Source organism: Nanorana parkeri, unplaced genomic scaffold (assembly GCF_000935625.1).
Source record: "Nanorana parkeri isolate BGI_ZX_2015 unplaced genomic scaffold, ASM93562v1 scaffold1202, whole genome shotgun sequence".
Classification (NCBI taxonomy): Eukaryota; Metazoa; Chordata; class Amphibia; order Anura; family Dicroglossidae; genus Nanorana; species Nanorana parkeri.
In genome coordinates, this window is record NW_017307470.1 from 72,488 (window position 1) to 87,813 (window position 15,326).

The 15,326-nt window shown below is 42.5% G+C and overlaps 1 protein-coding gene across 1 annotated transcript in view; it reads right to left on the minus strand.

Moving 5' to 3' along the window:
• SLCO5A1 (solute carrier organic anion transporter family member 5A1) overlaps positions 1-14,729 on the minus strand; it is a 78,435-nt gene extending 63,706 nt beyond the window's left edge. Inside the window, exon 1 of the mRNA XM_018568523.1 lies at positions 13,736-14,729. Within this exon, the coding sequence (XP_018424025.1) occupies positions 13,736-14,729 (994 nt within the window). The remainder of the gene's footprint in view (positions 1-13,735) is intronic.
• Between the last annotated feature and the right edge of the window lie 597 nt (positions 14,730-15,326).

A 15,326-nucleotide genomic window follows, 5' to 3' on the forward strand; every position in this document is an offset into this window, starting at 1 on the left:
AAAAAGGTGCCATCTTTGTTTAGGCCTCATTCAGTCTCAGTGTCTATTTCCAAGACTGAGATGCAGGCTCTGCAGTAGATATATACAAAATGATTTTTTAAAAAAACCTTTTTCAAAGGGTTAATACTTACCTCTGTCTCTGCCACGCTCCCGTCCAAACATCTGAAAATTTCTCGGGCGGGCTAATGCACAGTTCAGATGTTCGGCCGGGAAACGAGGAGCGACACAAGGTAAGTATATGGAGCAGCGTGCACCCGCACAGACTCCGTGGGACATGAGAGAAGAGGACAGAGGAGTTGGCGTTGGATCGGAGACCCGCACAGACTCCGTGGGAATGGGAGAAGAGGAGGACAGGAGGATAGAGGAGTCAGCGCTGGATCAGAGACCCGCACCAGCGCTGGAGGGACAGCTGAAAATTCCTGGAAAGAAGAAGATGATCGGATTAAGAGGCATCATTTAAGGTAAGTCCTTACATTAGCACCGTGGGGGGGATTTTGGCCCATGTCACTTTAAGCCTGTAAAGCATTGAGACCATAATAAGTGGATCGGGGTGCAAAGCCCTGGCTCCTGCAGATTCTACATCCTAGTCACCATGAATATGCGTGTAACATGAAACATGGTCCAAAGAGTAAACTTAAGGTTAAGTAAAGCTGACATGAGAGGAATATGTATGCTGCCATTTTTGTTTCTGGATGCACCATTTAGAAAAAAATATTTCCAACATTTTTAGGTCTGCAGCTGCAACTTCTTCTATAAGTTCTGAACAAACTAGAAACTGCATTCATTCAACAGCAGTGGCCTCCCACCCACCAGCAATTAAAAACTCACCACAAAGCTGGCCATACACCTATAGATTTTCAGTACATGGGCAGCTGGAAAAAGTGCAACAGATTCCTCCAGTTTAGCGTAGCTGGAGGAACATGTTGGACTTTTTCCATCTATAGAAAATCTATAGGTGTATGGCCAGCTTTAGGGAAGCTTTTATATAAACTAGCTTGAAATGTGTTTTAAAGAAAACATAATGCATAATTATGTAAATTCACTAGGAATATTTGTCTGGATCAGGTTCCTCTTGAAGTTATGCCAGTGTATTTGCTAAAGTCCAACTTCCAGGATCTGTACAAAGCTGTGATAAAATCAATCTGATGGGGAAGGTCAGCTCATTTATTTTAAGTCTGTTTTGACACACTTACTAATGCGAAGATCCGACGTCTGCAGAGATCCCGGCGTTGTAGATTAAGACTTTATGCTGCTAGTTGATTTGGCATCTGAGAAGGAAACCTGATCTTAAGCAGACAGTGCTCATCATTCTTCCCAGCATCTCCTGGATCGGGCACAATGGCATTTTCTGAATATTACCGCCGGTTAAGTTCAGCTATCGGTCCCAAAAACCTTAATCTGAAATGCTATCCTGTTAATGTCATGTACTATTTGGAGAGTAACATAGCAATTAAGAAATCCTCTTCAAATGGATAAATAAAGGTCTTCCTTGATAGGAAAGGCCAAGGTTACAGAGGTCATAAAAGTTAGACCTGGGAGTGACCTTTACAGTCCCAACAATACTCCTACAGTTTTTATGCTGCACTAGCCCTGGACAGAGCTATTGCCTGCTTCTAGGGAAACTACAATATTAGGAAATGTGTCTGTGAAGGTTCTCATTCATCCAGGCCATGGTATATCTGTAAAAAATAAGTCAAGGCAACTGGACTTGCTGTATTTTTCTTGAAGACGTTTCACTGGTCATCCAACCAGCTTTCGCAGTCATTCTGAACTGAGAAAGCTAGTTGAATGACCAGTGAAACATCTTCTAAAAATACAGCAAGTCCAGTTGCCTTGACTTATTTTTACAGAAATATTAGGAAATGGTCTGCTTTATGTAGTCAGACACCAAACAATTTTTTTTGCAGCCTGGTTGTGCGCCTTTAGCTGGTCATTCCAATAGTTCCTGGCTCGGATCCTGCAAACCATGTCCTCTTCTACCCTGCCTCTGCTCCCCAATCCCCCATGTCTATTCCCCCCACGTGTCTACACCTTTACTGAGTCCTCTAACCCTGTGGTTCTCAACTGGTGAGTCGTGTGCCTTCTGCTGCGCTAGGTGAGAGGCTTCTCCCCACTGTCAGCTCTCTCGCCGAGCAGCCATTCAAAATATGCCGCGAGGGAGCTCCATCTGTACTTACATTGCTTACAGCTCCCTTGTGTGCCCTGCAGAGGTGCCTGGATCGGTGTGACGTCACATTCTGGCTCCCGGCTCCCCTACTGGGCGGCCAAGGGAGCTGTACAAGTAATGCACATATGGATGAAGCTCTGTCACAGCACAGCAGCCCAAACTGGACCCCAGGCAGAGGATCCACTCCAGTTCTCATAAGATAGGGAAACTGGGGGGAACTTTAAAAAAAAAAAATAGTTTGGAGTGTGAATGTGTGTGAGAATGTCTGTGAGTGTGTGAGATTGTGTTTGCCTGTCAGTGTTTTTGAGGGTTCATTCACACTAGTACAGTGCGTTATTTGCACAGTCCAGTGAGATTAATGCCCTGTACCACATAATTACACCTACCGCGCGATCTGGTGCATTCATTTGAATTGCACCCCAGACACACATCCCACAAACAGTTTGACTGCCTGGACCGGAACATGCAGTATCACAATGTCGTGCATTCCAGTGCGTTGTGACTAGGGTCGCGACTTAATGATAAAGGACAAATGTGGGTCCTGAGAATACACAGGATGAGAACCACTGCTCTAACCTATCTGTAGCTGCTCCTTTGTCCCGCACACTCAGCAGCTATTTCAGGTTGTGCTGACTGGCTGATAGACCTCTAGGGAACCCTAGAGTCTGATTGCTTATTGTAGCATTTAATTTGTTGAAGTGATCCTTTGTTCCTAATGGATTTGTACTAGATGCAAATCCCTGCTTACCCGCCGTTTTGTGTGACTTTTACCCACCATAGCTTCACACTGAACTTTGACCCTGAGTCTACTCTTCAGTTTGGCTTTGTTGCATAGTTTGTGGAGCTAATGGTCCTGATCTCTGGTTCAACCCCCAACTACATGTCCATCTCATGATTCCATATATACCCAGGTTTGACCCTAGATCCTTGGTTCTCAACTGGTGGGTCGTGACCCAAAAGTGGGTCGCGACCCTGTGTTTAGTGGAAAGTAGGAATATGGACACCAGCACTCCAGATGCTGTACAAATGCATCTATTTATTGACGGACATGCAACATATCACATATAATTAGAGATGCACCGAAATAGAAATTTTAAAACCGAAACGAAACCGAAATTTTAAAAAATGTCAGGCCGAAACCTTTTTAAATATTTTTTTAAATATTTTATTTTTTATAAACTTTTTTTATTTTTTAATATTTATTTTTATTTATTAATTTATTTTTTATTAAATATTTTTATTTTTTACTTTACTTTTAACACAGCAAAACGTCAGAGTAACCAATCCCAGTGCTCACCCATGTTCAGTGGGTCACCACACGCCTTCCACTTTTCTAGGTGAGAGGCTCCCCAGACTCCTCTTAGCGCAGCACTGTCAGTTCTCCCGCCATTCAACCATTCAAAATATGATGCCTGGTGCCAAGTTTCAGCTTGAGGTGGGATGGGGCTATGGCCACGAGGGAGCTCCATCCATATGTGGATTGCTTACAGCTCCCTCACATGTCCTGTAGAGGGGCCTGGACTGGAGTGGTGTCACATTCTGGCTCCGTCACAGCACAACAGCCCACACTGGACCCCAGGCTGAAAAAAATAAAAAAATTTTTGGAGTGTGTATGTGTGTGCGAGAATTGTCTGCGAGTGTGTGAGATTGTGTATGTATGTCCGTGTTTTTGAGGGCCCGTTCACACTAGTACAGTGCGATACACTGTACCACGCATTCGCTCCTACCATGCATTCTGGTGTGGGATGTGTGTTGCGTTGCCATTCATTTGAATGGTACCCCAAACGCACCTCCCACCAACAGTTCGTATGGCCGCGCCATGCGCTAATGTCGTCCATTCCATTGGAGTGCGACTTGGGTAGCAACTTAATGACCAAGGACAAATGTGGGTCCTGAGGTTACACAGATTGAGAACCACTGCCCTAGACTATACAATCATCTTATCTCTGCAGCATTATTTCACAATGCTTTACAGCGAACACTGAAGAATTCAGTCCCTGTCCTGAAGGAACTGACAGTCTAATATCCATTCAACATTCATAGACTCACAGACAGTAGCATAAATGTTCAAGCTAATAACTTACCATTATTTTTTGGATCGTGAGAAGAAGCTGGTGCGTATGTAAGCAGCCGAGTGAATAAACGACCCGAAGTGAAGTGAGCCGAACGTTGTTCGGCTATTCACTTCAGGCTTGTACGGCTGATTCCAGAACTTCAGGTCCCCTCTGCTCATTGACAGCAGCAGTGGGCGGGTGCAATAGCTAGTTTGCTATTGGCTATTGCAAAGTGCAATAGCCAATAGAAATCTAGCTATGCATTCCTATGGTGATTTTTCTTTTTTTTTTACTCTGACGGCAGCCAACGGCTCAGGCGAGCCGAAGCATATGCCTTCGGCTCGACTGAGCCGCTCGGCCGACTTCGGGAGCTGTACGGGCTACAGTGAATAGCCCGTACAGCAGCACTTCGGTTCTGCTGAACCTAAGGGGTCCTGGTGCTGAAGCTAGCCCAAGGATCAGCCGAAGCTATGGCAAGATCCTTCGGCAGCTTAGTGAATAGACCCCTATATATTTACATTAAAAAGGGTGATTCTGTTTAATTTTGAAAGGATATGCAGTGAATCTATGCTGGCCCCCTGGATGAGAGTCTACTGATAAAAGCACAAAACCTAAATAGCTGATATCCCCAGGAGACAGTCTCTGCATCATGCATTGCTGCATAGAATAACTCAATTAGTCACAGTGGATGGATATTCATTTCACATTCCATGGCATATGACAAAAATGCCCCAGAATTCCATTCCAATCCAGAGCACAAATGACATGTACTTGCTCCCAGTTCTTTCAAACGCTATTATTTATTGCACCATACATATGTGTAAAAGTGCATATTACTGTGTATTGTAATGTTGTATAGCTTATTAATTATTGTAACTAGTTATTAACGTGAATCTGTACTAAACAAAATTGATCAGTGTTTTTGTGCAGCAACTTGGATCCTAATCCCAGGCTGTACAAAGGGCCCTTCTATCTCTAAATCCAGATGAAGTGTAAGGGTTAAACTGATTACTAAGGTTCTGCTATTTGATAGTTGAAGGTTTGGGGTTGGGTGAAAAAGGGGGTAGGGAGTAATCTCAGAAATGTTGAAGTTCTGTATACAGCTTGCACATTAGATCCAACGGATTCAAGTAAAAAAAAACCTGCAACATTAAATAGACTGAAAAACTGGCAAAAGGCTAAATGTTCAAAAATGTCTATTCAAAAGAAAATGAAAACAAATATTTTAAAATAATTGTAAAATATTTTAAAATAATTATGCAAACTACATTCCCTCCAAAGGAAATACAAAGGATTAGGCCTGGTATAGGGTGAGGTGAACTATGGTGAAATTTGTGGCACAAAAAAAAATTGATGTCTGCCTACAAAAAGCTTTTTTCAAACTATGCTAAACACAAATAATTACACAACTTTATACATGTAGGTAAAACAATGAAGAAATGGTATTCTCTCTGAGGAAAAGAGCAGTGCGTTAATTAACACCTTATAAAAAGACCATTATATTTTACTTGGCGCATACAATGACACAAGAGAAAATGATTGATGTTGAAGCTAAATTTGTTTTAATTATGTTGAAATGTGCCGTGAGTGTTCACTGTAAAATTTCTAGAAAAAAAAATTCCAGAAGTTCACCAAGGAACACAGGATTAGTAAAACTCAGGAACATTGGGTTATACTTCCACCTTTAGGAAGAACTGGACATTGGCCAGACAGGTATAACTCTCCCACTCCCATGATACTTTAGGTGTGTAAAAAAAAAAAAGCAGTGATAGTAGATCATACACACAGAGGGGTGCTATGGGGTTGGGGTGTCTGTTGATAAATTCCAAAAAAAGGATTTTATTAGTGAGTACAAAAATCCTGTTTCTTAATTGTTCCAGGCACACAGGATCAGTAAAATCAAGGAACACTGGAATGTCTCAAGGCACTCCAACTGAGGTGAGGGCAAAACAGCAACAACACTGCTAACAGCCCATAAAAGCAATAACAATGGAAAACATACTTGGGGTAGCCTGGAAACTTAAATGGCTGCCTGAAAGATCTAATGTTCAAAGCTTGGATCCTCACATGTAAATATCTACCTGGTAAAAGAGAGAGCATGTAAACGTAGCCCAAGTGGCAGCCTTACAAATGTTTTTGAAAAAAAGCCCAGAAAGCACTCGCATATCTGGTGGAGTGCACTTTAACTAGAAAAGGTGACACCTTATCCTTAAGCCGGTAGACTTAAAAAATGACCTGCCTTAGCCACCCAGATATGGTAGAACGTGATGCAGGTTGTCCATCATTGAGAACCTCAGGGATGTCAAATACAGAGTCAGTCTGTCTTAGGGAAGACAAAGCTATGAGGTAGACCTGAACAGCTCTAACCACATCCAAGTGATGGAGAAAAATTTTCTTAGGATGAACTAGAGTAGGAATGAGTGATAGAAGAACAACATCCTGGTTGAGGTGGGAGGCAGAGACCACTTTAGGAAGAAAGGAGGTTCTAGGAACAACTGTTCGGTTTGTTCTTGAACCTGGAAGCTATGAGGTCCACATCCTGCTTCCTCCACCTAAGACACATGTCCTGGAACTCCCGGGGTAAAGAGACACCTACTCGGTAAAGAGACAATTCTCCTGAGTTAAGATTTAGGCAGCTGAGGTAGTCTGCCTGGCAATTATTCGCTCCTGGAATGTAGCCAGAGCACAAGACTGGAAAACGAAGTTCTGCCACGACAGAATCGGTTCCACTTCTCTTTCCACAATGTCTTCTGGTTTCTCCCTGGTGGTTGATATACACATCAGAGTGGTGATGATGTTAGAATTAATCTGGATCCAATGCCCATGCAGTTGCAGTTAAGGAGTCAAGCATTGATGGGCACAGACTGAGCGCATGGAGTTCCAGTATGTTGACAAGCTTCTATTGATGACCAAGTTCCCTGTAATGTCAGGGTGCTCAGGGTACCTCCCCAGTCCAACAGGCTGGCAACCACCGTGATGATTTTCTAGAATAATGAAAGAAAGGATTTGCCCTATTCTAGAGATGTCTGTGAAAAATAAGTCAAGGCAACTGGACCTGCTTGAATTTTCTTGAAGACGTTTCACTGGACATCTCACCAGCTTTCTCAATTCAGAATACAAAAACTCTCTGGGAATAAATATGGTGAATGTTGCTCCAAATCACGGCTGCTACTGGTTTGATAAACATTTGCGCAAAAAGCGTGTGACATAAAAAAATTGCAACTAGCATTTTTTTTTATTATACAGGGCCTCTGCTTTCAGAACATATATCATTGTTTGGGGGTTTGAAGCTGTTCCTGCCACGGGTCAGCTGTGAAGTTTAATTTTATATATATCGGTTCTCGCCGATACCGGTTCTTCCACTAGCATGGAGCCTGCTTCCCAGCCAATCAGCATCGAGCCGACTTCCCGGCCAATAAGGGAGCCGGGAGGTGGGTCATTACATATCTTCAAATGCATCATGGGCGTAATTCTTTTTTTTTTTCTTGCATGAATGAAAGTATGCACTGATGTATAAAGTACAGCAAGTCATGCTTAGAGAAAACCATAACGTGACAAGAGAGACACAAGGCTCTTCTCCCTGGAGCCCTTGATTTCTTGGTTACCAGACAGAAGGTTAAATCAAGTTCAAGTCTGACTCAGACCTGTTTAACATGCACACTAGAATGATTTCTAAAATGTGTACTTTCATCTTTATGTAATTACCGAAAGTAAAAACCTAACATTACAAGAAGGACACAGTGAATAACATTTATGTACCCATCTCCGGTAACAACTGCAACATCTTTAAAGGGCAACTTCACTTTCAGTGAAGTTTTCCTTATAAATGACACTAAACTCAGGAGTTAAATCTTAAAAATACATGCAAGTACCCTATTCACAATAATTTATCTTATTTGTGTATCACTCAGCTGCAGATCCTTAAATCATTTCTAAATTGGTGCTGAAACTGTCCTTCCTTCTGGAGAGGGGCTACTTTTATTCCCCATGGTCCCTGTGTGTGTTTTAACCACTTGCCGCCTGCCCATAGTGAATACAGCAGAATCCCGCTTTGTATGTAAACAGCCAGTACCAGCTGTTACATACATGCGTTCTACAGGCTCTACAGCCGGCCGATCGGTTGTATAACAACAAACCGCGTGCAGCCCCCCTCCGTATTACATCACTTCCGCCTTTAGCTGGCATTTCTCTGGCTGCTATAGCCACAGAAGAAGCTGGTGAAGCAGATCTTTGCTTCATCAGCTTCTTTGGGGGTCCCAAGGTGACATTAAGGGTCTTAGAGATGTTACTTTAAGTAATCTTATATATTTTTTAATCTGTATGATCTGGTAGTACCTGGTAATGATGCCATGAAGGACCTTGTTCAGGCATTACCTGTTATAAGGTGACAATGCTCTGTCCCTGTCTACCAATTGTGCTCCTGAGTTGTCACCTTCAAATAGGGACTACAAGTGGCATGGTTTAAGGTCACCATGAGGAAATTCACCCCGCAAAATACTATGCAGCAATTGCTCTAGGAAATACATATTGACAGGAAGTGGCTGCATAGAGGCAGCAGGGGATAATCAGTACTGAGATGCAACAAGGGATGAAAAAGGTAAAAACAAGTATATTATTTTAAAAAGAGGCAACTATCTATGACACACAATGCTTTGAACAATTGAGATGCCACAGAGTTAGCATTTACAAAAAAAATGACAAAACAAATGGCATGAGTACATGCTATGTAATGGTAATGATCATTAATTATATGTAAAAATGTAGCCTGCTGATTGTGATTACAGACACATGCATGGAAGAGGAGGAACTTTGCAGCAAGGTTGATAGGTATAATCATGTGGGAAAGAGAAGAGGGTACAGCAGGGAGAGGATAAGAGAGGGTAGGACTATTTGGACTGTACAGTGATAAAGTAAACAACATACAGCTAAGGTAAGTGTAACCAGTAATAAATGGCCACTAATGGGCATAATATAAACCCTTATCAATCTCCAGAGAATCTGCCTAAGCAGTCATTATTAAGCTTATACAAGAACTGACTTTGAAAAATATACAACTGCCCCCTAAGCCAAAAACACTTGTCAGCATGAGATCAGATAGCTAAAGGGCAGCGACTATCAGACTTTAGGTGACTCCTCACCCCTGACCATGATTCAGGGGTAAGCATGCATTATAATTTACACCTCGCGTTCAGCTTTAAAGGAGAACTACGAGGAGAGTAAAATATACCCTCCCCTCTGCTCAAAGCTGGCATGAAACACTTCAACTGTCACATGACAACTCTAAGACCAAGAGCTGAGCAATCATGTAACCACTGATCACTCAGCTCGGACTCCTCCCTGCAGAGAGCAGGGACTGTCACTCACCGCCACCAGCAGGGATTCCCCCCTACTCTCTCTGTTACTCCAGCACTCATTGGATGGACAGACAGGGAAGGGGGCGGGCACAGCTGGCAAGGGCTCTAGAGAGGTGGAGCCAGCTGTCACTTAGGCAGCCAGGGTGGATCCTAACAGTATTTTGGCACTGCACTATCAGCATATAGCCGGCAGTTACCTGCTATATGGTGACTTTGGGTCACAGAACATTAGTGAATGTACTCCAGAAACTCAAAAGAGAAGTAAAGCCAAAAACAAAGGCTTCACTGCATGGTTGTGCCATTGACTTTAATGCACCGACATGAGCCCTCCCGCCCCAGAATGCAGTGAGCCAGCCGGAATGTGATCTAGTGCGTTCCAGCACCAAATTGGGCCGGAACACACTGGGGATGGTGTGAACTAGCACTTACCATTTATCTGAAATTTTCTACCATAAAAATGTAGAGAAAAAAAGGGGTCAGATGAGCATTCTTGGTCTTTTCATGTTGTCTGCACAGGCCGGTATGAGAAGTAAATTGGGGCCAGCACATCCCTTCAGTAATGTGCACTAAACATTTAGCAGACATCATCTAAACTAACACATAAAGTTTTACCTAAATGTGAACATTAGAAGACAGTAAATCATTTGCTGTGTGTTAAATGTGTTTGTAGTCCAGATCATACTGCACAGCCAAAGACTTTACCCCATGATCCCCTTCCATACGTCTTACTGCTCCTGTATAAGTGGATAACACAGCAGACATTACCACCTAATACAACAGGGAATACAGCATGTCTGTTGTTCTCACTTAGAAATAACACTGCATTTACACATAGAGAGTAAAACAACAACGTACAGCAGAGTTAGCTTCAGTTCCTATAATTCAGTGTGCACAGGATACAGGCTTTGCAATAACCCTCATTCAGATGAAACTGGTGCTATGGAAGTTGTGTGCACCACATAGGACACAGCAGCTGTGATTGACATCCCCTGAAGCCCAGGTGGTGTGTCTAATACAGTCAATGGGTCTTGTGAGAGACAGGAAATGTGCCCACTCAATGTAAATCCAGAGGCACGCAGTGGGGAGGGAAATGGGAGGAAATTAAAACACCAGAGACAAAAGCAGATGGGACATAAAAAAACCGGTGAAGGTTGAGTTATTTCTTAATAAATAAGGCAACAAACTATGTGAAAAACACTATACATTCCTTATGTCTATGGGAATTTTCTGAAAATCCCTGCCAAGAGAGGCCAGAAGAAAAGGGAATTGGTCTATCCGTGAAAAGCCGGCACTGGCACTGTGTGCAGCTCTTGTGTTGTGCCTAAGTCCTGCAAATTCATAAACAGAAACATTAGTGAGACCTGAGCATTCCTGTTCATGGCCAAAGCTGGGCCAAATGATATTGTGAGACATCTGGATCATCCTTAAAGGAGAACTCTGAGGTGAGTGCTTTTCACTCACCTTATAGTTCCAGCCGACCTGTGACAATGAAACTGTCACAGGTCGGCTCAGTAGATTGGGAAGTGAGCGAACACATACCGGCGTTCGCTCACCTCTCGATCCTGTCACAGCTCTCTGCCGTGACAGGGGAGGGGCTGGATCCCCCCCTTCCCACTCCGATCCGCCAGTGCTGACTGGCGGAACGGATGGGGGGGGGGGGTGCAGCTGGCTCTGCCAGTAGCTCGCGGTATACTGAGCTTAGGGTGACGGGAGGACGCTAGTTTGTGTCCTCCCGTTATCCTAAGGAGAACTAAGGGGAAAAGCCTTAACCCCATAGTTCTCCTTTAACTGTCCAACCATTCTCTGAAGTCAATGCTTATTGTAACTATTTTCCCACTGTGTATCTCAAGCCTCTTGTCTTTTCTAAAATAAAACTTTTGATCTTTTGTTTTTGCCATTAAGATGAAATTTCATGAGCCTGCAGACATGACCTTGTCATTGCTTTGTCTCTTAAGGCAGGACCTGGAGAATTATAGATCGATATGTTAAAGATAATGTGTTGTAACAAATGGATGTCAAGGAAATGCATAGGAAATTTTATATTTTACATCTAATGCCTTGTGCCAAAAAATGGCTTGGATGAATTATTTTGTACCTTCTGTCTTTCTATATAATTGGAAGGGTGCCTGCAGTTTCACCCCTCATATGCGCCAAGCGAATAAATGAGTAGTTTTTAACCTCAAAATAAATTCTTATTTATTTTTTATGGACACACTATTATTTTTGAACCTTACTGAATTCTAAACTTTCTAAAGTATATGTCCTGCCTAACAGTAGACATTATAAGATGCCTACTATTACATTTATTAGTCAGAAAATGCGCTTCTGTGCCCCTCCCTCATTTTTTTTTTCTTGCATAGAGTGGGGAAGTGCCGAGTGTTTAGTGCTGTCCACATTCTAGCTGGAAATATTCACCCCTCTATTTGTCCTGGTGACCACTGTCACTGAGACAGGAAATGATAGGAAATTCTAAATGTTATGGTTGATATGAGATCAAGAGAGGTGAGGGGAAATCTTCCAGGTACTGGTCCTGGTGACAACTATCTAAGATGGAAATTCCCCTCAATTTGGGGTAATTTCTTCTCACTTCCTGTTGCATCTCCATGACAGGTATTGAGAAGGTGAAGAGAGTTCTCCCCAGCAGGACACAAACAGCAAAAAAAAATAAAAAATAGGGTTTTAACTCTTTAACCCTGTTCTATCTAAAACTAAAAATATGTTTGGCTATATATACACTTTAAGATGCACCAGATGCCATGTCCGGTGAGAGTGCCACTACTGACCACTGTGGAACACTAACTGGACACTGAAATGACAGATGGCAGGGCTTAGTCAATAACTGAAGCCCCACTAACAAAGTGAAACCAAATCAGAGAAGGGCACTGGAAAGGCTTTTTCAACCAATAGAGTAGTGGCGTCACAAGGGGGGTGCGGCCCGCACCCGGGTGACACCATTGGAGGGGTGACACCAAAATGACATAGTCCCCCTTTAAATGGACCATGGGCCGAGAGCCCGACAGTGTTAGGAGAGAAGAGGGGACCCGACGGCATACCTCATCCCGTCGGGTGAACGTCCCCTCCTCTCTCTGCTGGCGTCCACAACCAAGATGGCTGCTGGCAGGCGTCAATTAGATGGCCGCGCAAGTGTGATGACGTCATCACGCACGCGTGTGGTGACGTCACAGTGGGGTGTCACCTGGCCTCTGCTCCGGGTGACACCCGGCCTCGGGACGCCCCTGCAATAGAGGTAATAGCAGAAATATTATGCTGTCCTCTCTTAGGTAGAAATTTTAATTTAAACCTTGAAAACAGAGCACAGGTTTGCTTTAATGGCACAATGCCATCAATCATGAAAATTCTGCATTCAAACTAACTCAGGAACACCAACTATTACTGAGAGGCCCTAGTTATCTTGATCTTGTGCTTTAGCTGATCTGCTAACTAGATCCCTGCACTTACCAGTATCTTCATTGTCTGTAAAGACACATAAATATGACAAGTTTTCCATAATGTAGTATGAAATCCGTTTTTTTTATTTATTTCATTATACACAATGCAGTAAGCCTTTTATTTCGTAGAGGATATGATTGGAACCTTTGTGGGTTGGTGAACCTGGTGGTGAAGTTCAAAGGAAGAAATACAAGATTTTCTAATTACTGTATATAGGGGTCTTAAATTCGAGTCAATGTTTTTTACTGGGGTACAGGTGAAATGTGGATATAATTTTTTTGAGTAAGATTTCACCGTTTTGGGAGGATTTCATTGCAGGGACCTTACTGATTATTTGACTTTTTTATATGTACTGTATATTATGATTTTTTGGGTGGATTTTAAGTTTATGGTTTTGGGAATATGGGTGTAGTAGCACTCAGTCACACATATACATTCAGAGTTTTTCACATTTTTGGAGGACTGGCACAGATGCTGTGATTATGGGCTTTTATGAATGAATATTGTTATTGATTGTTTTGTTGCATACAATTAAAATTATGCCATTTGCAGTGAGGGTAAGGACAACACGAAATTAGGGAGCACAAAAACTGTAGAAAACCTATATTTTGATAAAGGGCACAAGTAACACCTATTGGTGAGCATAACCTACACATGTAAAACATTGAAAGGAAGAAAATGCAATATTATTTAATTTACAAGTCTCTTACCTAGGTAGAGTGAGGCATTTTCCTTCTTGACGTTGTCATCTAAGTAAGTTGGACCCAGGGTATAGATGGGTGTGGATCCCATGCCAATGAGAATCTGAGCAACGATGAATAAAGCTACATAAAGGGAATGGTCTTTCCCTCCTGAGTCATTTGGGCACATTGACGACTCTAATGAATCTTTGGCAGAGGTATTGCCATTCATACACAACCCTTGATTTGCATCAGAAGAGTTAATCTCCTGAATTTGATATGGTGGAGAAATGAAGTGAGGTAAGGAAAAAAGAACTGCTCCTACAGCAATAAATAAACCACCTATAGCTAGCCAGCGTGGCCTGTGACCTCGTCCTCCAAAGTAGCTGATGAAAACCACCACTAAAAGGCTGCCGATATCAAAACAGCTGACCAGGAGACCAGACTCGGAACTCTTCAAGCTATACCGTCTTTCAATAGTGGTTATCACACTGCTTAAATAACCAGACACCATCAATGACTGGATGAAAGTTAAAAAAGACATGCAGACAAGGAAACATCGGGAATCTGTCAATGTTACGCCAAGACAATGGTTGCTTTTTATTGTAGAAAGTGTCACTGATTGAGAGACGCCTTTTTTATTGTTGGTACTGCTAGTAGATTCTATTTTATCTGTGTTTCCCGCACCTAGAAAACTGGATGCCGCAAAAGAAAAGATTGTCCTACTGGAAGGTGCACTGCTTTGAGTAGACAGGTTCCTATGATGGCCAACTCTGAAGTCTGATTCCCTTTGAACACTATACATAAAACTTCTTTTTGCTCCAACAATTGCTGTTTGAGATGTGTCTACAACTTTTTTTTCAAATTCTTGAAAGGTTGATTTACAACAACCATTTAAGACGGGCAAACTTAGCGACCGATAGTTGTCAATCTTCTCCGCAAGGTCCCTCTGCTCTTCATGATGGTTGCCCTCAGAATGATATGAGACACTGAACAACTGTGGACTGGGTTGTTCTAAAGCCATGGTCAGAAAATATTCTGAGACACAATGACTATAACATGAAATGATATGAAAGAATTCCTAAAGTCATCATAATCTAAACCATTTTACATTACTTTCCATTTTTCCTGTCTATAGATAGTCGGAGATGCTGCCCTGGGTTTCCACTATACATGAAGGTGTTATTAGGAATTTTATAGTCTTTCCGAAAAATGTCCTCTGGATAAACACCAATACAGTCAAGCAGCTGTCCATGTACTGATTCCTTGTAAACTCTTCCATCCGGATAAGATGATGAGATGTTCAACAAAGAGGGGGCATTAGAGAAGGTTAGGCCTCAAACCCGTGATAGAATACTTGGCCATTCTGCAATCTCCATCATCTTTCACAGCCCTGGTTCCACCACAGACAGCAGTTCTTTCGTCCCCATTGTCTCCAGTAAATATCTCCGCTGGCAGTTTTGCTGATCTGTAATGCAGGGAAAGAAAGCAAAGAAGGTCAGCATACTGCTTCTGTCAGCAAAGCACGGCAGAGGCTTATAAGAACCTTAAGTGCTGTTTTTGCACGCTAAGCTTCATCACAGTTTAATTTCTCTCGCCTTGCTTCTTACTGATTTTTGCT